The sequence below is a fragment of the Pleurodeles waltl genome, chromosome 5 (genome assembly GCF_031143425.1).
Source record: "Pleurodeles waltl isolate 20211129_DDA chromosome 5, aPleWal1.hap1.20221129, whole genome shotgun sequence".
Taxonomy (NCBI): Eukaryota; Metazoa; Chordata; class Amphibia; order Caudata; family Salamandridae; genus Pleurodeles; species Pleurodeles waltl.
The window spans coordinates 1,151,701,616-1,151,722,900 of NC_090444.1; the positions used below are offsets into that span (position 1 = coordinate 1,151,701,616).

Genomic DNA, 21,285 nt, shown 5'->3' on the forward strand with positions numbered 1-21,285 from the left:
AAGACATTTTATTTCAGATCTTTGGAGCCACCCAGTACAAGTAAGAAATCTTGTTTTGCATATAAAGTGCCTTTTGATATCAGAGACTGGAGTGCTGATGGGCAATACCATGCGCGTCTGTAAAAATTAAGTAGGCTCTGCGCTTTGAATCAATAATGAAATTCTCATTGCAGTTTAAAGCACGTGTAGCAGGCTCACTCCCAGCACCTTAAATAGGACCGCAGCTTTTCCATCAGACTCTGGGCCTTGACTTGGCACGGAGGTGAGCTCTAAAGCCACAATGCGTGCATTATACAGACTACAGGGATGACAGCTGATATGGAATGATTTTAATGGTTGTGCTTGTTTGAGCTTTCAAACGACATGTGCTTCGAAGAAAGTCTCAAGAAGGTTTTCATTATTAATGCAAATACTCAAACGGGGCCAACTCGCCGCCCAGAACTGTACCATGAGGATGTAATCACACTGCACGGCGAGGAGCATTACAAGAGTAATGGCACCTGCCTATGTTAAACGTTCGATGTAAAGTAAAGCAATTTAACAACTTCCTACGTAACACAATGTAAAAACATCAAGGTAACTGTAGTGCGAAGTAATGACCGAAAAGTAATGGTAACAGGCCAAGTGGCAAGAAGTGCCAGGGTGGGAGATTAAAAGAATGGGCCAAGACCCAGCTGGTGCACATTTACATTTTTACTACTGAGTGATCAGTTCTCCAGAGTATTTGAATTTACTTTGACAGCGTTTAATGCTTCAAATTCCAAACAACGACTTGCAATATGTAGTCCTGCTCTGATCCAACATGGCGGTGAAAGCCTTTTTTTTTTTTTTTATCATTTTATCACCCTTTACCTTACCATTTTATTAAAACAAATAATTGTTAATTCATTTAATTTACAAAGAGGCTAACTTCACAACACCATGGGGTCAAATGGTAAAGGATAAGAGATAATAGATTAAGGGTAATCAATTAAGGGTAAGGGGTTAAGGGGTAACAGTAGTCAGTAAGGGACATTGCTCCTTACAATCAGTCTCCTACCCCTTAACTGCTTATACTCCGTTCCTACCCCTCAGCTCCTCCCCTTTGGCCATTACTCATAACCAATTACCCTTAGTCCCTTACTCCATCTATTATCGTAAACCTTTGCCAATTACCCATAAGCCCTTACTCTTACCCTTAAGCACTCACCCACACCCTACTTCCACCTAACTGTCCTAAAAATATTAACCATTTAATATTAATTCTGTAACTTGCAATGAAATGTTAAACAATACAATGGTCTACTATGAAAGCGTAGCCCTTAAGGAAATCCCAATGAGGAAACAGCACAACAAAGAAATAGATGCACACAAATGGTCGGTTCATCGGTCTGCTTCATGGCCTCTACTGTATCACATCAAAGCATTCCATTTGCGAACTAGGCAATAAAAACAAATTCAGGGCCATATAAGCAGTCTACTTATTCAGCCATGCCACAACAACCAAGGTTTGAAATATTCCATCACCCGCCCTTACCCTCCTACCCCTGTTCAAACCAGAACTTAAAAGATCTGGTTTGGAGGTTGGTTTGATAGATTGTCAGTGTACAGTAGCTATCACAGCCATCTGTGTAATGCTGTGACCATAAACAGCCAAGCGTGTCACACTCAGGGAAAAATTCCAAAAACATCTAAAAAGCTTGCAAACAGCTAGAACCAAGCAGAACTGCTGGACTCAGTCTGTTTCAAGAAGTAAATGACTATGGAACATCAACATTCTAGAAATAGCACAAGTGGTTACAAGCTAAGGGTCCAAAGGAGGAGAGGTTATCTTTCATGGCAGCTACAGATTAACCTGAAGAGGCAGCTACCACTTAATTTCATGGAGGAATTGTTCAAATTCACTCAAAAACCGAAACCCAAAAGTCTTATTAAGCATATTCCCATGACACATGCTCAACCTGGTTTCTTAGAGCACAGGCCAAGGTCCAGATACTTTTATGGTGTTGCTTTCATCACTTTCTTAACCGCATTCAACAGGGCTGTAACTGAAATGTGGCATACTGCTGCAGTTCCACCTGAACAGCAGTTGAGAGATGCGGTTATGTATTTTGCCATTTGGCTCCTGTAACTTGTACTTCAGTGAGATCCAAAATGGTGTCAATAACTCCTGAATACACTGCAAAGTAAAGAAAAACTCCCACATGAATGGGGTTGATCCACCCTACATTGGCGATCGGATAAAATACTAATGAACATGGATCGCTGCTGGACATATTTAAAAGAGCCCTGCCCATCTTGGCAGGGACACGCCCTGAAAATAAGATCCATCTCCTTCGGTAAACTAGATATCAAAATATCAGTCTCACAAACTTGTATCAGCGTAATTTGCAAATTATACCAATTGTCTTAGATGGGTACTGTATTTACTTTTTACAAAACCAAACAAAGGCACGTAAATTGAACATGAACAGGTAACAGAGAACCACTGAGGGTAATTGTACATATCTGGCAGGAAAGACATGACCCAGCCTTGGCCTGGTCACTGGACTTGGACGAGACATGACATGCTCTACTATGGATATCCATTTAAAGTATCAAAACAGGCGATGGAAGACTTTTCAGACTATCATGCTGAATGGATATCAAAGGGTCCTTCTCAAAGTATTAAGCTGAGTGGGAGATTAATAATGTGGTTAACAAAGGTCACATACTGTGTGGGAGGAGGGTTTTTAAAAAGGATGAAAATGTTAGAGCAATGTAAAAACTGACTCTTGAATATGGGCAGCGTTGAGATGAAGGTAGCACTTCAGTCTTATAAGCTAAGATACTGAACTATTTAAACCCTCTATAACAATGAAACACTATCCTGTACTTTTACAGAGACACACCAGGTCAGTGGAGTAGTGATACAATAAGGGGATTATGCAGACAAAACTAAAGTTTGCCATTTATAAATTAATGGTGGCTGGCACTGGACAATTGAAACTACACACATGGACTTCTTACTATTGTGGAATGTTAAGTATGTTGGAGAGCTTGTACTTATCTTGACTGTTCTAAAACAGGGGAACTCTAATATGGTGTTCGAAAAAAACACAATGAAGCGACAGGGATGAAACTGGAGAATAGAGCAAACATTGTACTTCTACTTGATCTATTTGGTACCAACAAGTTCAATAAACATGCTTGCAAACAGATGGTGAAAGCACTTACAGAAAATAAACAAGCAACACTTCAATTATGGGAAAGAAATAACACAACAATACCACCAATAGTTAATTCAATTTGACAATTAAGTGTCATTTAAACCATAGCCTAAGCTGCGCAACATGACATTACCAACCTACATAAATTTTCAACACACTTTACAACTACAATAAGATGACGGGTAGATGATTAGGTAAAGTTAACAGCAACAGAAGAACCTCACTGAACACAGATGTTAAATCTACAGCCATACTTCACCTCACTGTGCAAAGTTACAGCTTTAATTAGTTTTACTCTTATGTTTTGTTGGATAGTAACAGAATTTGTCTAAAATGTGTGACTTATTGTTCAACTTGATGTCATCTTTTTTAAGAACTATCGTATTGGAGGAACTGAAAAGCTGCACTTTACCATATAGATAATGGAGCCTTATAAATCAATTTGTAATTCCCACTTACATACACTAAGGAAAGAGTTAAAGATAACAAGGCTAAATGTCAAGCAGAATTAGCAGTTTGGAATATGCCAACTAATGTGAACCAACTAACTCACCGGACAGTGGAAACTGGGAAGTGGCAGGTTTATGACTTGCTTAAAAATAATTAACTAGAATCATTGCTATATACAATATGAATATATGCAGATATCTTCCCACAGCAATTTTGATGTTCCTGAAAAGAACACATACGTGTGACTAGTCCATGGTCTGTGTCATGCACGAAGATTGGTGAGGGATAACTGTAGCTTGGCTATTAACAGTTTGCATGTATGCAATTTCATCTACACAAGAGTCCTACGTTAATTATATAGATTTCAGCTACATTGTATCCTCATCCACCACTTGCTGTGATACTTCACTCTGTCATGTTGTAGCACATCTGTTTATAACATTCAACACTAAAGTGTTGACTAGTCATTTTCAAAATTCTCTACCTTAGTACCTGGAACACTTTACATTTAGTATTTACCCAACTGTGCATTATTTATCATTTTTTTTAAATCATTCCTTACAATATCTGTACTGGGCTTGTTCTCATTAAGCTGCACGTGTCACTGGAGTAATTAGATGTAAAAAGGACCAACCAATGTAGAGAAAAAAAAAATCTCAACCAGTCCTGCATCACTAACAATCACCAGCAAACAAGGCATTATACAATGTTCCTTTGGGCTGAGACCTTTCGTTTCGTTACCCTTTTACATTTTCTTGGGAAAAAGGCAGCATCTAAGTATATGCTTTGAAGCATTGCTTAGTGTCAGCTTTATAACTAATGTAATTTGCTTTCTTTTTCTCCCAGAAGAAGTCCAGACTAGGAGACAGATTCTTAAAATCTATTTGAGTATCATCATGGTTGACTGCAATGTCGAGTAATATGGTGAACAATGGACAAGATAGAATACTCCATTTGTTTTCGCCAGAAAGTGGCACTGGTATAAAATGGGAAAGGCTGCAATCTATACGCATACTATTGCATTAAAAACTTTACCTACAAATACTTAGCATTTTGAGTTGGACAACATGTTGACTTTGCTCACTTCTTAACACGTATCTAAGATTTTCCATGTCTCCACTTGCCACATCAAGTTAACTTGCTCCACAGCATTGCTCACAAATACATCACAAACTGCCACATCCAAGCTATAAAATATACTAGCGGTTCACGATTCACATATTTTCAAATCCCTTTTTTATTGTGCATGATCACCCACTTTACAATTTGCCGGTATTGCTGTACGGTAAGCAGGCTGCAAAATCCGAAATAGGGGGGCTTCAGTCAGTCATGAATGGAGCATCGGAAGGCTGCATTCCACACCATCCCTTGCAGCCTTATCACACAGGGGAGTCTATCACACGTTTTGTCATTCAAAAGGGATTTTTTGATTTACTTTTAAACCCAGATTTGCACGAAACGTGCCAAGGTACCAACTTACTCAACTACGTTTCAGCATGTCACGCTTTGGGAAGTTCCATAGATAGGAAAAATGGTTTGGGGGGATTAGAGTATCTCACCCACTTGCCATTGGTTCATTGCGAAACAATGTACCTGCACCTGGCATCACTTGGTAGCTACTTTATACAGGTTGAACAAACGGCTCCAAACACATAGGAAAATTACATTGTTATTGATCTCCATCGCCTTTAAATATTACCGCTCCTCCACCGTTAGGGAAAGGCACAAAACTAGACTTACCAAAAGAAAACTTATCCTTTCCAGCTTCTGCAAAACTTTATGCAGATTCACAACAGTGCAATTTTCCCCACGCCCCATGAATGGGTGCCGCGCGTTGATGGAAATGCACACATTTGAAAATACCAACAGGAAACCTCAACATACTGTCTGACAAATTTCATGCATAATAATCAAAAGGTGCAAAAGTTATACGCAAGGACAAACAGCTTTTCAATTGACAAAATATACAAAAAAAATATTAACGCTGTCAAACTCACAAAACACCCTTTTCAATCACTGACATCTCAAAAACAACAGAATGGATTTACAACAAACCTAATAAAGTATGCTTTCAGCTAAAGTAACAGTTTCTAAATAAGTTTGGTGTAAATAATTACTGTTCACAGCTGTAGATGTGACCAAAATCTCAAATGAAAGCTAAATACGGGAAAATAAACATCTTTGACCCCTCCTAACTTTCCGCCCACTGCACACGAACTACATGAAATTTGGCAGACTGGCTATATGTATGGATGCATGCATGGATGGATGGAGGCAGTATTTTTACAGCACAAACTATGCATGGATTTGGTATTTTGTATAGCACAGCTGAGCCAAAAGACAGTGGGGTGCTCTGCTGAGTCAAAAATAAGCAAAGTTAAGTGATAAGAGGTAGCTGGTTCGTTGTCTGCTAATTATTTTAATGCAATGTTCTTTTAAAAGATGTGTATTCGACTCTTTCCTAAATAAGAGCAACATTGGCAAGGCCTGGATGATGTGCACTACACTCCACAAGTACAACATTTAGTATAGATTCCTAGATAAAGGCCAACTTAACAGTTAACTTGACTTCTTTTGACCCTGACCTCTCAACATAGTACCTTTTAAAGGTAGGCTGTGTTTTCAAAATATTGTTTTTAACCACTTGTGGTGACCTTTCAACTTGATTACTTTTCAATATCCGACTGAAATTTTTGGTGAAAATTGTTCTTCCTCTCCTGAAAGTGAAAAAAGGACTGGTCTCAGAGTAGGAGTAATGCAGTATGCCCATACTATCTTCTCTAATTTACATTTCCAATCAAGTTTAGTTTTCTCACTAATTATAGAATACCTTTTATCTCTCTATTGAATATCGCTTCGCCACTGCCTTCAGGGTGATATATCAAAGTAGAGCCATGAACTACTCTGTTCCTTTCTATAAATGTCTTGAATTCTAAGTCAGTAAATTGTGTAACATTATCTGCAATCACTTTCCGTGGTAAACACCATCTACAAAATAATGTATCCAGAAAAAATTAATAGCATTGGTACCTGGCATTTCCACAAGTGCAACCTCCAGCCATTTTGAAAATTAATCCATATCAACAATTACAAAAACCTTCTCACCACCACTTCAAGACCATTAGCATCAACACTGATGGTTTCCCATACAATATCAGGACACTGCACAGGCGACAAAAGGGGTTTTAAAGTATTTTATTACTTATTCACACTCTACACAAAAATGTACTATACATGCCATATCATTATTTAACCCCTCTTTCACTCTTTTCTTACTATGTAGAATGCCCCAAATGCCAATCATGGTACAATTGTAGAATTCTCTAAGTTAAACAGGAGGCACCACTCCAGAACCTGCTGATAAATTTACCCTCTTCCACAGAAAGTTTGTGAAGCATTTCCCTAAAACTCTTGATTTCTGGTCTTAAATGTCCCTGAAGAAGCCAGCGTACCTCACACATTCAGATACACACTTAAATTCCTCATCCTTGTTGCTTGCTACTATCCATTCCTCCTTTGTTATTCCTTTACACACATCCTCTAGTCATGCGTACCATACTCGTACCATGCTTCCTTAGGAACCTCCCCTAGAGGTGAAGGTAACCTGCACTAGCAATATGCAACCCTAATTTTTAATTCAGAAACACACTGTACGTTATACGTGTAGTCAGTAATCTGATAGAAAATCTTGCAATTCTAGTTGAGGCACTGAGCAAACCACCAGTAGGCAACACAATAACCTGGGGTTGATGATCACATCTGAGCTTCTGCAGATGTGAGAGCCCGAGATGCAAACTTTTGTCACTCATTGCTCTTTGTGATAAAACGGCGCCAATACCGTTACAACATGGTGCTAAAGTAATGATGGTTTGCAAGGATGAGTCAAAAACATGAAGAGCATAGCCCTCATCACCAACATTGTAAAGATCCCTGGAACCACAAATTCTGTCAAGAAGCTTTCTTTACAGTCCTGTGAATCCACGCCAATCACCCAGCTCTAGCAACTAACCAATGCCTCTTTAGGCCAATACATTCTGGAATGAAACACACCCAAACAGTTCTGAATAGAACATGGGTAGGTTCAAGTACCTACACAACAGGGACACTATTATTCTTCCACCACACATTTGCAATATCACTATCAACACCATTCCTAATGCAGAAGCAATCAGAAGGTTAGTGACATTCTTCCAGGTTCCAGCATCGCAATATATTTTAAACTTAGGAGAGGTGAACATACACTATATAGTAATGCTCTTCGCTACCAGCTTTCTTATGACAGGTTGCGTGCTTTGAGTATTCACGCTGAATAGAGAATTCCTGCAAGCAACTGACTGTTCTGGAAGGATTCATGTGAGAGCATGGTCAAAGGGACAGGAATATTGCACGTATTAAATGTTGCCCAAATATGAAATTACAAAAATCTTGGTTTCCTTTTTGCTCAACAGAGGCAGGTGAATTGTGCCTAGTTTACTGTCCTATGGCAAAACAAGTTTTTTTTTTTTTTGCTGTAACATGTATGTATATCCAGGCCTAGAGCCAGTAAAAGCTAATTTGCGGTAAAACGTCCTCAGTGTAGGAGTTTGAAAAACACGAACAAAAACTCACCAAAAGGGTGTGCCAATGCACCCCAGCAGCAAAAGGGTTGATCTAAGAGGAGGCTGTGTAGGTTCCATTTAGTTTTACTAAGCCCATCCACGCCTGAAAACCATTACCTATGGAATATACCATTTTGTGCAACTGCATGACACTAAGAAGTTACAAGATCTCAAGTACTACTGGACTTGGGTAGATCGGATGTAACACACTGCACATCTGAGGTTAATTGCCCGACATGTGCAACAGAATAATACCGAATACAAGAAATAAAGCTTACAGACTGCTTTGGGGAGGAGTCAAAGCTACGCCATTCCTCGTGCCATACCGTTAATTTAGCCTTGCGTTTTGCATAATATATGCGTATTATACTTAAAGTAGGCTTGTAGCCATATTTCTTCGACACCAATCACAACTAAAAAGGAGGGATACACAAGAAGTAGATTGGCTGCTTGTGGACATGAACACAGACTATACAAGGAAGGGTGTGACAACTCATAAGTCATGCAGGACTTGTGTTCCTCTAAACACTGCTTCAATGCTCGAGATAGATCATCTTTTATGCCGGCAACATGAAAACGATTTCAAAGACTGAACTAATTTAGAGCTACAAATATATAGAGGAGAACAGGAGAATACACTCCTACTTTTGGAACTTGGGTATAAAAGCATTCCTTAGGGAGAGAAAAAATGATTCCTAATAAAAGTAAAGTGTTTTAAGCAAGAATATTTTTTTAATTTATTTTTTTTACATACTTTCACTTTTGAGATCAGGCAGCAGCAATGGTAAAGTCACTCCTTGTGGCTTATTTGTGGGGTCATCATTGATATAGACATATTGCTTGAACAGTGCCTGGGGAAGCATGCATACAGTTCTGGCTACCGATTACTCTATTGTTGGGGAGTTAAAACAAAATAAAAATAAAATAAAAGCAATGCAGGATGGGAGCAGGAAGGACGGGGTAAGCAATGCAGAAGGGGTCAGGAGGACAGGGTAAGAAATGCAGGAGGGGGGCAGGAAGGACGGGGCAAACAGTGCAGGAGAGGGGCAGGAAGGACGGGGCAAGCAACGCAGTAGGGTGACTGGATGGATTTGGCAGGTAATGACAAGACAAGCAATGACAGGAGGGATGGTGCAAGCATTGCTGGACAGTGCTGTGAGGGACACGGCAAGCAATTGGTGAGGGGGTGCAAGCAACAACACAGGAGGGAGTAATCAATGCAGAGCTGGTGGGGGGATGGCTTGGGGTGAGTGGAGGACACTGCCTACAAACTAATAGGCTCCTATAGAGTGCTGCAACTAAAAGAAAAAAGTAGCATTGAAAGTGGGAGCACTGGATGGAGACTGGAAAAGGAAGAATTACTTGTGCCCTGCTGCAGGGGAAAGACAAACATGTGAAGAGGAAGTGAAGCTAGCAGGCGCTGACGAAATTGGACTAGTAAGTCGACCAATGGGTAGGCTCTAAGCCCCCTATAAGAAAACAAAATATCTTGCAACAGGTAATGCGCGATCCCTAAATCCAATGTTGGCCCATTGGCAAAATAGAAAAGATAAAACAAAAAATTAACATGCCCAATAAGTCCTTCACCAAATATAAAGAGCTTTGTCCGATACGGGTAACATACTGAAAGGTACAAGGAACACTTCATATGTTCTGGAGGATATGGCAAGGCTGCAGGAGCGACACTTTGCTGATTGCATTCCTAAAACACCCAAAAAGGATAGTTAATGTTGTAACTGTAAAGCGTGTTCGAAGCATGGAAAGTTGCAGGAGAGTCGTTATTACTGTCCCTATTGCTCATCTCAGCCAGGGCTCTGTGTCCCTACTTGCTTTACATTGTATCATACTAAACCAAAGTTACGGGAAATCAACTGAGGGGGATCTGCCGCTGGGTAAACCTTTCAGTGGTTGTGCATGGATACCAAACGCCCGTGGGCCACTGCTTCGTTAGATGAAGTAAAATTCTGTGGCTGCTTGCCTACTTCAGGAAATCGTGGCCTTCCTTATGGCCTGCTCAACACCTTTATCCAGTCAGAATGTGGTAGGTGTTCTGTTTGATTAACATGCATTTTAGTCCCCGCACTGCACGTACTAGTGGATAGAACATATAGTATCCTGTTTGGCAAATTGTTAAAGGCATGACTGAATTTTGAAGTGCTTGTTATGGAATTTATGTATGCTACACAAGGACCACCATGATTGCCAACGAGAACCAGAGTAAGTGTAGTAAGTCAAACATGTCCTGTGGGACATATTCACCAACATTTCTACTTGTTTTAAAGTGTGCAAACTCAATTTGTAGCTTCACTTTCAAAGCAAAAGTAGAAGTGTTGATGAACGAGTTCAACAGAATATTGTTTGACTTTTTACTTTAGAGACCTTTCGTAGTATTCACCATCATCGCCTTAGTTTCAACAGTAGATATGCCCGCTCAGTTTGAGGAATAGGCCTCGAAAGGCATACTCAGACACCCCCAAATTGCATCCACAAACTTAAAGGAGTTGGATTTAGCAAAGTAAGTGCGCTGATGGCACATGAAAACTTGCTTTCTTGAGCTTCAAGCAGTTAATGGCGGAAAGCATTAGTATAGGTTCACTTGGCAATTATACAGGATTAGTCAGGACTGCGATGAGGTCAGAGAAAAGCTTACCATAGGTGTGCTTTCTGAGGGATGTTGCACAGGTAGAGGGCAGATAGTAAAGGTAGTACAGATGCACATCATTCTACACCTATGGAATCAAACCCATTGGTGCCATGGTGGCACTGAAGGACAATGACAGGTATGGGTCAGTGTTTGACCTGCTTGCCATTTTCATCCTCTGTCAGAACTTAGTAGATGTTCAATTTGCTGTATGATAAGTGCATTACAGTCACAGCACTGCACATACCATTGGCTGGGACATATGCTATGTTCTGATAGACTACCCTGTGAACAAAAACACTACCCTTCTTCATAGTTTATTAAGTTCTCTATAGGGGACTTTGCGAAAATTCCCCAGCATGTCTGCCTTAGTTTTGATGGTAGATATGCTCACTCAGTTCGATGAATTGGCCTCACAAGGCATTTTTCAGACACCCCAGCTTGCATCCACAAACTGGAAGGAATGGGATTTAGCACAGTGAGTGCGCTAGAGGTGCAGGTAAAATATGCTTTCTTGAACCTCAGATGGCTGTCATGGGAGTAATTAGTAAAGGTTCCTTACGCAGGCCTTCAGTAATGTTCAGAAAGTAGGAGGCGGTTACTTGACAGGTGGTAACATGTAGTCAAACTTATTCCGTCCTGTGGCGTATGAATGTGATGGGCCCTTGTCTGGCAGCAGTAGGTTGATGTGAGTGCAGTGATTTGTTGGATTGGGCCCGTGGCCTGCGGTATGAAAGTGTTGCGTGTGAATAGACCATAAAGCGGTTAGTGCTGTGAAGTGGCTTTATGGCTCACCTTCAGAGGGCTTGGTTTCAATATTCAGATACTTTGATAAGTATTTATGCTTTGAAACCATCATTTCTGGAGGTGCTAAAACCAACCAGTATGAGCGGTGGATTAACTGTAACATACTGGTACCAAGGGAGTCTATGGATGCAGGGCCTGCGTGGCTCTCACCAGTTTTACTTCGCCCAGAATCACTTTGAAATCACAAACTTTACTTAAAAAACACATTTTCTTTACATTTCTGTGAGGGAAAGTCCAAGAATCTGCAGGTAGCCGCAAATTTTCTACCACCAAGCGTTGCCCTGAGTCTCCAGAGAAAAACTTTGGTGTGCAAGTGACCGCAACAAGGAAGTGCCCAAAGTGTATTGTGGAGACATTACAATTCCCTATCACAAAACAGTCTGGTTTTGTAAGACGGTCACCTGTGCCTTTGTTCCTGGGCTCGGCAGCCATAAAGGGGGCTACCAAACACAAACATTTCTGGAAATTAGACACTCAGGGCAGTCCACTTAGCTATGGAGTGTGTGGATTCCACAAAGCTTTCTTCTTACCCAGAATACCTTGCAAAGTGAAACGTTAATAAAAAACACTTTTTTTCCTTGCTTTTTCGTCATGTAAACTACAGGAATGTTCAGGGATCCACCCAGTGTTTCCCCACCTTGTTCTGATAAAAACATAACCCCACTTGTGTGCATGTGCCTAGTGCCCGCATCAGGAATGGATCACTTCATGGTCAATAGTAGCCCTCACGCAAGGACTACCATTGACCCTTGTCTGATTCATTCCTGTCACAGGCACTAGGCCCAGGCACTCCAGTGGGGTAGCGTGTTTATCAGGAGAAGTAAGGGAACACTAAGTGAAAAGAGGTTTGTGTACCCATGCATATTCCTGTAGTTAACCTCAAAGAAATGCAAAATTATTTAACGGTTCACCTTTGCAGGGTATTCTGAGTAAAAATAACTTTGGAGAATTCACGAAAGCCACACCTTCATGGACTCCTGGTAGGTTTCCCTAAATGGTTCCAGATCCCAGGACTAATTAGTACATTCACCTCAGGTATTATCGTCACAGTACATTTTGGGCATTTCCTGTTACGGGCACTAAGCCTACCCACACAAGTGAGGTACCATTTTTTTTTTCTTCCCCCAATCAGGAGACTTAGGGGAATGCTGGGGAGAAGGAAGTTTGTGGCTCCTGTCAGATTCCAAAACACTGTAATGTGAGGAAAAAGTACTTTTTAAGCTCAATTTTGAGGTTTGCAAAGGATTTTTGGTGACAGAACCCAGTGAGAGCACCACAAGTCACCCCATTCTTGATTCCAGTAGGTGCCTACTTTCCAAAAATGTACAGGCTTAGTAGGTTTCCCGAGGTGCCGGCTGAGCTACAGGCCAAAATCCACAGCTAGACACTTTGGTGAAATGTGATATGTCCACGTTGTGTTTTGGGGCATTCCCTGTCATGGGCACTAGGCCTATCAGCCCAAGTGACGTATCATTTTTGAATCAGGAGACTTGGAGGAACGCAGAATAGAAGAATACGTGTTACTACCAATAGTCTTTCTCTACATTTTTGCCTTCCAAATGTAAGACTGTGTAAAATTTAAAAAAATTAAAATTCATGTTGAGAAATGCCCTGTAATTCACTTGCTAGTGTGGGGACCCCCGAATTCAGATATTTTCAAGTAACCACTGTTTCTAAACCCTTTTCTGGTGCCCATTTTGGAAATATATAGGTTTCCTTGATACCTATTTTTCACTTTATATTTTACCAAATGAATTGCTGTATACAATGAAAACCTACTGCAAGGCGCAGCTTGTTTATTGGCTCTTGGGCTCGTGATGAACCTACAAGAACTATATATCCTCACATTCAGAAGAGTCCAGCAGACTTAACTGTATATTGCTTTAAAAAATCTGCCATAGTAGGAAAAAGTTACAGATGAAACAGACAGAAATGGCTGTGTTTTTTCAACACAATTTCAATATTTTTTAATTTCAACCGTTACTTTCTGTAGGAAAATCTTGAAGGATCTACACAAATGACCTCTTGCTGAATTCAGAATTGTTTCTACTTTTCAGAAACGTTTAGCTGTCTGGGATCCACCACCGGTTTCATACTCATAAATGGGGTATGTGTCCCAGTAAAAAAGCCAAAAACTGAATTTAAAAAAATTTTGTTTACTGATTCAAGTCTGTCTGTTCCTGAAAGCTGGTGATTTCAACACCACAACCCCTTTGTTGATGCCGTTTGCAGTGAAAAAAAAACGATGCTTTATTCTGCAGCACTTTTTTTGCGAATGAGAGGGAGGCCAAGCAGCTAATGGGTTAAGGAGACGTGACAAGTCACTTCTTGTCTAAATTTATTTTAAAAAACGCACATACAAGTGGTCAGGCAGGCTTCGGGGTTTCAATGGGGTCCCCAAGTAAGCATAAAGTGTAAAATGTGCTATAATGACTGATTGCTCAGAAATCACGGGCACAGTTTACTGGCCCAATGAATCAAAGGAAATATCAGCTGAATAAATGAAAGTGGTTTCATAATCACAATGTAGAACGCGCTCTTTTGGATTTAGGGCAAGAAATCGTTAATGTGAGCTTGTAGGCCAGTTTCCTTTAATGCCATTAAAGAATGTTCCGAATTGATAGGCACGGCACAAACAGGTAAGTACGATCTGAGAGCAGCATTAGAAGTGCCAAATATACCGGAGGCCGATACTGAAACAGACAATGGCTGGAAGAAAAACAACAAATACAACCTGTAGACAGCAATCCCATTGCCTACAAAAAGTGCGTCATCAAGTGGACGCGCATCCACTGGCAGAGATACACAGGACTCTTAAGACGTATGTTGGCATAGCTTATCTTGCATTAAGGCTCCGCTGTTTTGCAATAAAATACCCACAGATAAGAAGAAGAAATAACGTCAGGTGCAGTGTAGCATTTATCTAGTAGCAGATGCCCAGTTTTCTTATTATTTTTTTTAAACATTTGAATGAATAAGTATTAGCGTCTACCAGTTATTTATTAATATAGCTTCCACAATTAAAGTCGCAGTGACCAGCATTTAAATGGCTCTTTTTCATTTGTACATTGGAACTCATTTGGCCAAATCAAACTGCATGAATACTTTACAACTCGTAACTATACGGCTGTCTGGGCATTCATGGGAGCGCAGAACGTCTGTAGAAAAACCAGAGTGGGATGTTGAGTCTTCTTAGACTTAGCAACGTTAAATATTATCCGACTATGCAGACCATAACATTGCGAATAATGCCAAATGTTGAAGATGCGCCTTCGGGCAAACCCCGTAAATTATGTGCAGCAAATGTCAACTTCTATCTGAAGGTTAATCAAAGAATGGGTATAACAAGCTCAAACTTGCAGGACCAGTGATTAGAAACGCTGGAGAAAGTAGTGTGAGAAGCGAGACTATGGAATCAAGCGTTGGCAAAGCCAATAGGTTTCGCCTCATGTCTCAAAGTTAAAAAAAAAAAATTGACACGGTCACTGCTAAACTGTAATTCGGTCAATGCTGGCCACGTTATAGCACTTAAAAAAATAAAATACAAATCTTTAAGACACGCTGCACAGCTACTAGGGCTGCTGTGTAACATGTCTTAAATAACATTGACAAAACTAACAGACTTCGAAGAGACAAAACCTATTGGCTTTGCCAATGCTTGTTTACATAGTACATGCCCAATTAGGAATTGAAGGCCCACTTTCCGAAGTACCCTTATGTCTGTTCAAATATTGACGTGTATGTACTTTTGCTAAGTTTACTGTAGAAACAGAATGAGAGGTCTCTAAATAGGAAGAAGAATACACATAACTGGACAATTCTGCATAACCTAAAATCCCCAGCTAACTTGCTTTCCTGGCGTTGGCAAGTTTTCTCAAGAGGTCACACAAGGCAGGTAAAGAATACACGCAGCCTCTGACAGTGCAGAACAACACTGTCTCCCTTGCAGAGGGTGACCTCGCAGAACAGTGAGACTGCACAGTGAGAGGGGACCGCGGCCGCCAAACTGTGCCCCTGGACCCTTAAGATCAAAGCACCCACCTTGGAAGCACAGCCAAAAAAAATGGCGAGCAGCGGTGCCTGGAAGTAATCCGTGCCTGCGTGGGCAGATGCCCCATGCCTTGTGAGGAAACACTATGATTGGTGAGCGTGCGTGTGCAGCCGGATTTGCTTGAGGAACATAGGACAGCCAGAGGGCACCCCAGGAGAGCGTGACGCAGAAACGGCTCCTCTGACCCACCGCCGGGGTCCTGCACCTCTACAGTGCGTGGCTCCTGCACCCCAGCCGGTGGGGGTTCTGGCCACCCAGCTGATGCACCGCTTCTGTTACCCGAGCTGAACAGAGGCGGGCTGCTGTCCTACAGGATGGAAGGGTTCGCTGGTAGCTTGTGTAAGAAGCTCGTCTCTGCACCCGCGCTGCCCTTTGTTAGAGAGGCTGCCAGCCTCTGCACCTGCGTGAGAGCTGCAGCCCCACAGTAATGACCACTGACAATGCACAGACCTCGAGAGATACAGGAAACCTCTCCTATTACGCCCTTGAAATGTAGCTACCTGGCTGGCATGGTGTAGTGTCGTTTGCCCACTCAGGCTGTGCTTGGCTACGGAGCCTCGGGGTGGTCGCAGCGGCAGTGACAGAAGCATGTGCATGGCAGCGGTAAGGGTGCCAGGTGCGGGCTGCATGCAGCAGGGCTGGTGGTGAAGCACCGTGTTAGAAATTAAGGCAATCACAGCAGCTGATCGGGTAGTAAAAGACTTAAACAATAAGGGAATTAAAAGGGATGACAGCAGCAGAACTGGCAGGCGTGACAGCAGGGCTCAGTGGCAGCATCACCGACCGCACCACGGGTCAAAGGGCACGAGTGACATTAGGTAGACTGCCAGTGATTTTTGTGCGTCCGGCAGTAGACATGGCATAAGGGCTCGTTGACAACAGCGGAACTAGAGCGGTGGCGTACAGCATCACCGACCACCATGAGTGACAGCTGTACCAGTGACAAGGGTTGAACTGACGGAATGCAAGAGTGAGTGGCACCAGAAGGCATGACACTCTGACAGCAGCACTGAGTGCACATCGAGTGAAGGTAGCAGGGGTTCAGTATGGTAGCACGGGCACCCTGTGCTGCTGCTTTACGCTAAAACGGGTTGCAGACTGTGCCAATCTCTCGCGCTGCAGTCATTTGGGATCCCCAGGCCCCTGCTATTGGTTACCACCTCAGGTTAATTCAATGTGTGAAACGTCCATTTATATTGTTTGTAGGGATCCGGTCTTGGAAACTATACCTTGACATATGTTATAATGCATGCATATCTTTAGCATTAGGTGCCTATGGGGTCATGATTCCTTGTGTCTACTAGTGTGTGCATCCGGTATTTGTCCAGATCAAGATTGTTTATATTGGCCACATACAGATTCCAATGGTGGGCTCAGAGGCGGTCTTTCATGTGTGGGAGCATTATACTGTGCATTTTTTTTTTTTTTTTACATTGGCCCTAGATAATTAATTTTTCCCATCTGGTCACTTCCAGTTGGGTTGTTTCAGCAAGAAGGTAATATAACAGTTTTCTGGAAGGACTTAAAATGAGCTTATTGTGTGCTAAGTAGTGGAGTTAAGCTCTTACCAATGCAAAAGTCTAGCTTTCAGAAAAATATCAGCTCAGCAAGAGAGTCGACTGATAAGTCGTGGGGCTTTGAGGTGTGCATAGGAACGTACGAGTAAGTTCTACCTGCTTGGTAAATAAAGTAAACGGGTATGTCTGCTGCTTCAGCAAAGAAGACATTTATATGAAAATATGTTTTATTGGTTCATTTGCAGCAATCGTAAAGTATCATATGAAGTCGTCATTGCCATACATTTTTACATAATTTATTCTCCTATTAGCATGCGGGCAGGCAGCTTAGAAGAAAGAAGACAGCAAAGCAAGAAGAGAAGATGGCAGCGAAGAAAGAAGCAAGAAGACGGAAGACGGCATGTGGTAAAGAGGAAAGACGACAGTGAAGAAAGAAGACAGCATGCAAGAAAAGAAAAAAAAGTACCTTCAGCATCCTAGCCAGAGGAAGGACACTGGCCAGTGTCCAATGGGAAGTGACCAGAAGGAGTACTTGGTTCACAGGAAACTCAACAGCAAGATCGGTGACAAAGACGATGAGAAGAAAGTGACATAAAGATGATGTGCTGGCCAATCCAAAGCACGTAAATCAGATCGACGTTGGAGTAAGTCAACAGTAAGTTCAGGTAACTAAGGGGCTGGTTCTAAGCCCCTTTTACGTATTTTTTTATTATTAACAGAATATTTTGCACGTAGCACACAAGCAAGCGTGAAGGTAAAACCTAAAAAGAGGAGTTCAACACCTATCACAGAAGAATGTAAAGACGAGCTGCAGTATGAAAAGTACAGTTACAGGGATAGCAGAGTTTGCGTTCGCTGAAATAATTTGTTAAAGATACTATGCTAACCCCGTATGCATGTGTGAGAGGAGACCAGGTGGAAGGAGCGCTGCACATTTAGACTTGTATTAAAGTCCATACTGTAATGACGTGAGAAAGCATACCAAGTTCCAACTGACACCTCCACAAACATTACCCGCAAGAAATAAGTTGTCATCTTAACCATGGAAAGAGTGTGTCTTGCATTAGCACTCTTTTGCTGCAAGTTAATGGCATTTCTTAATGCAAGACACTATCCATCTGGCAAAACCCACTTGTGCCTCCTCGCTCAGAGACATCTGTAGGATACTAAAGTGTATGTTGGATTTGAGTATCAGGCCAGGGTGTCGAGTCTGAAAGCCTCTTTTTTGTCAATGTATTGGGTATCCCTCTGTGAAAAGTGGTGTAGAATTAATATACCAATGAGGCCTAGATCTCATCGATCAAAAAAAAAAAAAAAAAAAAAAAAGAATACACAGTTTATACTTCCCATGTCACTTTAGAAAAAAAATAAACTGAACCAGATATTTTTATTTTTTTTATTTTTTATTGCGGTCTCGTCATTTAGCTATTGAATGTCTTGATATAGGATGTCTTTTTGAAATCTATCAACAAATTTTAAACCGTTTTAAACAATCAGTTCACCACAATTTAACTAATGAAATCCTATACCACTTTACACCAAATTTGGTAGGTACTTGGCTAAACACTGATTGTCAGGTTTGGTAGATATTGGTTTGACCCCTTGTATGTCAGTCATAACACAGGACTTCACAACTGGCTTATAGGACTTAACTGGAAATCTATCAATTTCAGCTGCTTTTGCTAAGATACTGTGTTAATATACCATTTAAAAACCTTCAGACAAGGTACGCACAATGTTTTCCTCTAAGGTTGAGTGATTAATGTATTGTGGTGCAGAGCCAGACAAGGTTGGGGTATGTGTGAAAGGTACGGTACCAGGACAGCTGCAACTTTGTTGCGGCCCTAGGAGGACCAGGAAAGTTAACATTATGATTAAGGTTTGATGTTCCCTGATGAAGTCAGTTTCAGGTGCATCTAGGATTCCAAACAAATGGCATAGTCCTATTCGGATGAGAAGATTAAAATATCCAACCTGCTGTCAAATTAGAACAATTGATCATGTGGAATTCAAAGACAACTGCTATCATGAACATGCGTAATTAGCATGCTGAGCGGTTTAAACCGATAAGCATTCATAAATGTGAGGTCCACATGAAGGGGACCTTTCCCATTTACAAGCAAGGCCATTGCCTTGAATGTCTACATCTACGTACACTCTCCAATGGGGCAAAATAAAGCCCCCTCCCACCAGCAGGCATGCCACCACATTAAATTATGTTGATTTGTAATGATCACAAGTGTCCCGGGTGTTGTGAAAGCAATCATGAGTTTTGTAAAAGTTTACAGTCGTTATTGAATACAAAATATATGTCCGTCACAGTTTTGTTTTTTTACCTGGGAACAGTGGCATGCACAGACTTAAAAACAGCTTCCCTTCCAAAACAACTATTGTTACAGGAAGAATGTATAAACCACCAACACACTGGTATTCAATAACCTAGTGGTGTCTATATATTCTTATTATGAAAAAAAGCTAAGCTTTTGATTGCACCTGCTTCACTTTTGAACAGTGAGGAAGGTATCAAAGAACATGTTGCTTTACTTTGGTCTATTTTCTCTATTTCTCTTAGTGTTTGACAAAAGCACACAACTATTGGCCAGGCAGTCACTGCACATCCCGTTTGTTGTTCTGCGAAACCCTTCCCCCAACAAAGGAAGTCCCATTATACCTCTCCTACCCACGACAGAGGAAAGTGTGAATAGAGTAAACAGGCCCATCAGAGCAGAGTGTTAGGTTCATAGATATTCAAAGAACCTTATATGCCTCTTTTCACCTTACTAAGATTATTTTGGAAGTTACTGAATGAGGAAAGGAGAGGTGGTCAAAAGGTCCATCAGAAATTTCAGCACTGAATACGTGAAAGGTTCAACACGAGAGGGCATTGTAATTGGAGGTTCATAATACCCACTTGAAATCTGATCCTAATAACTTCAATTTATGAACAACCTGGGTCATTAGAACTGACCTTCCCACATTAAATTTAAGCATTAGAAATTAAAGAATACTTAAAACACCATACTATTCAGACGCTACAACCAGTGCAAAATAATCCCACCTCTGGGTAACATCAATGAAAAAAACTAAACAATTTATTCAGTTGCACCTGCATTATCACATTCTGATCCTAATACTATTGTCTGTAAACAAAATAAGTTTAGACAAAGGTATAGTGGTAGGTATACAAACAGACACTACAATCTCAACATTTATTTTGAAACCGTTATAGTAGCTGTTCATTTCAAATAGCAGACTTCACACTTCAATAACACAATTAAACCACTAAGATGCAAAAAGCAAAATGCTTTTTCTCTTCAGCACTTCATGGACATTCTGGATAATCTCTGATGGTCTTGTAGATTCATATTTTTAGAATGATGGTAGAGGTTCCGCGACTTTCCATAACAATTGCACACAACCCAGCTGCAAATTCACGAAAGGTAATTACACATAAAAGATTGTATTTGCAAACTGTCATGGAAATCTGGCTTAAATGTAATACGTTTAAAATTACATCTTAAATGTTACGAAAAGCAAATAACACTTAATTTTAATATTATGGTGAACTTACCTCTATACCAGTGAGATAGTACGCTGACAACAGTCCACCAACAAAACGAATATTTACTTCGAAGACTGAAACCTCTGCATTCTGAAGAAAAAAAATATATACAATTACAGCTGACAGCCCAAAATTATTTTGTTTAAATAATGCGATTCGTCATGATATTCATTTTGTTCACTTAAAGTTTAATACAGAGTTCATTAAAAAAATAAAAGTGTTGAAAACTGCTGCAGTGGTAAGGATTAGTGCACGGGTGTGGAAAAAGCAATACGAGGGTCAGGTATACCCAAGAAAACGTGAAACGCTTTTGGCCACTTGGAAGGACATTTACGTTGGGATGCCAGATGAATGGAGGAACTCCTATTACAGATTGCCATTGAGAGTTTACATATTTTGGTCTAATGTGTTCCATCCACAAATGATTTCTTGAAATTAAGTATATAGAAGGACAATTGGGGTCAAAGTCTT

The 21,285-nt window shown here is 40.9% G+C and overlaps 1 protein-coding gene across 1 annotated transcript in view; it reads right to left on the reverse strand.

Moving 5' to 3' along the window:
• MAN1A1 (mannosidase alpha class 1A member 1) overlaps positions 1-21,285 on the reverse strand; it is a 417,034-nt gene that overhangs the window by 203,749 nt on the left and 192,000 nt on the right. Inside the window, exon 4 of the mRNA XM_069235393.1 lies at positions 20,824-20,904. Within this exon, the coding sequence (XP_069091494.1) occupies positions 20,824-20,904 (81 nt within the window). The remainder of the gene's footprint in view (positions 1-20,823; positions 20,905-21,285) is intronic.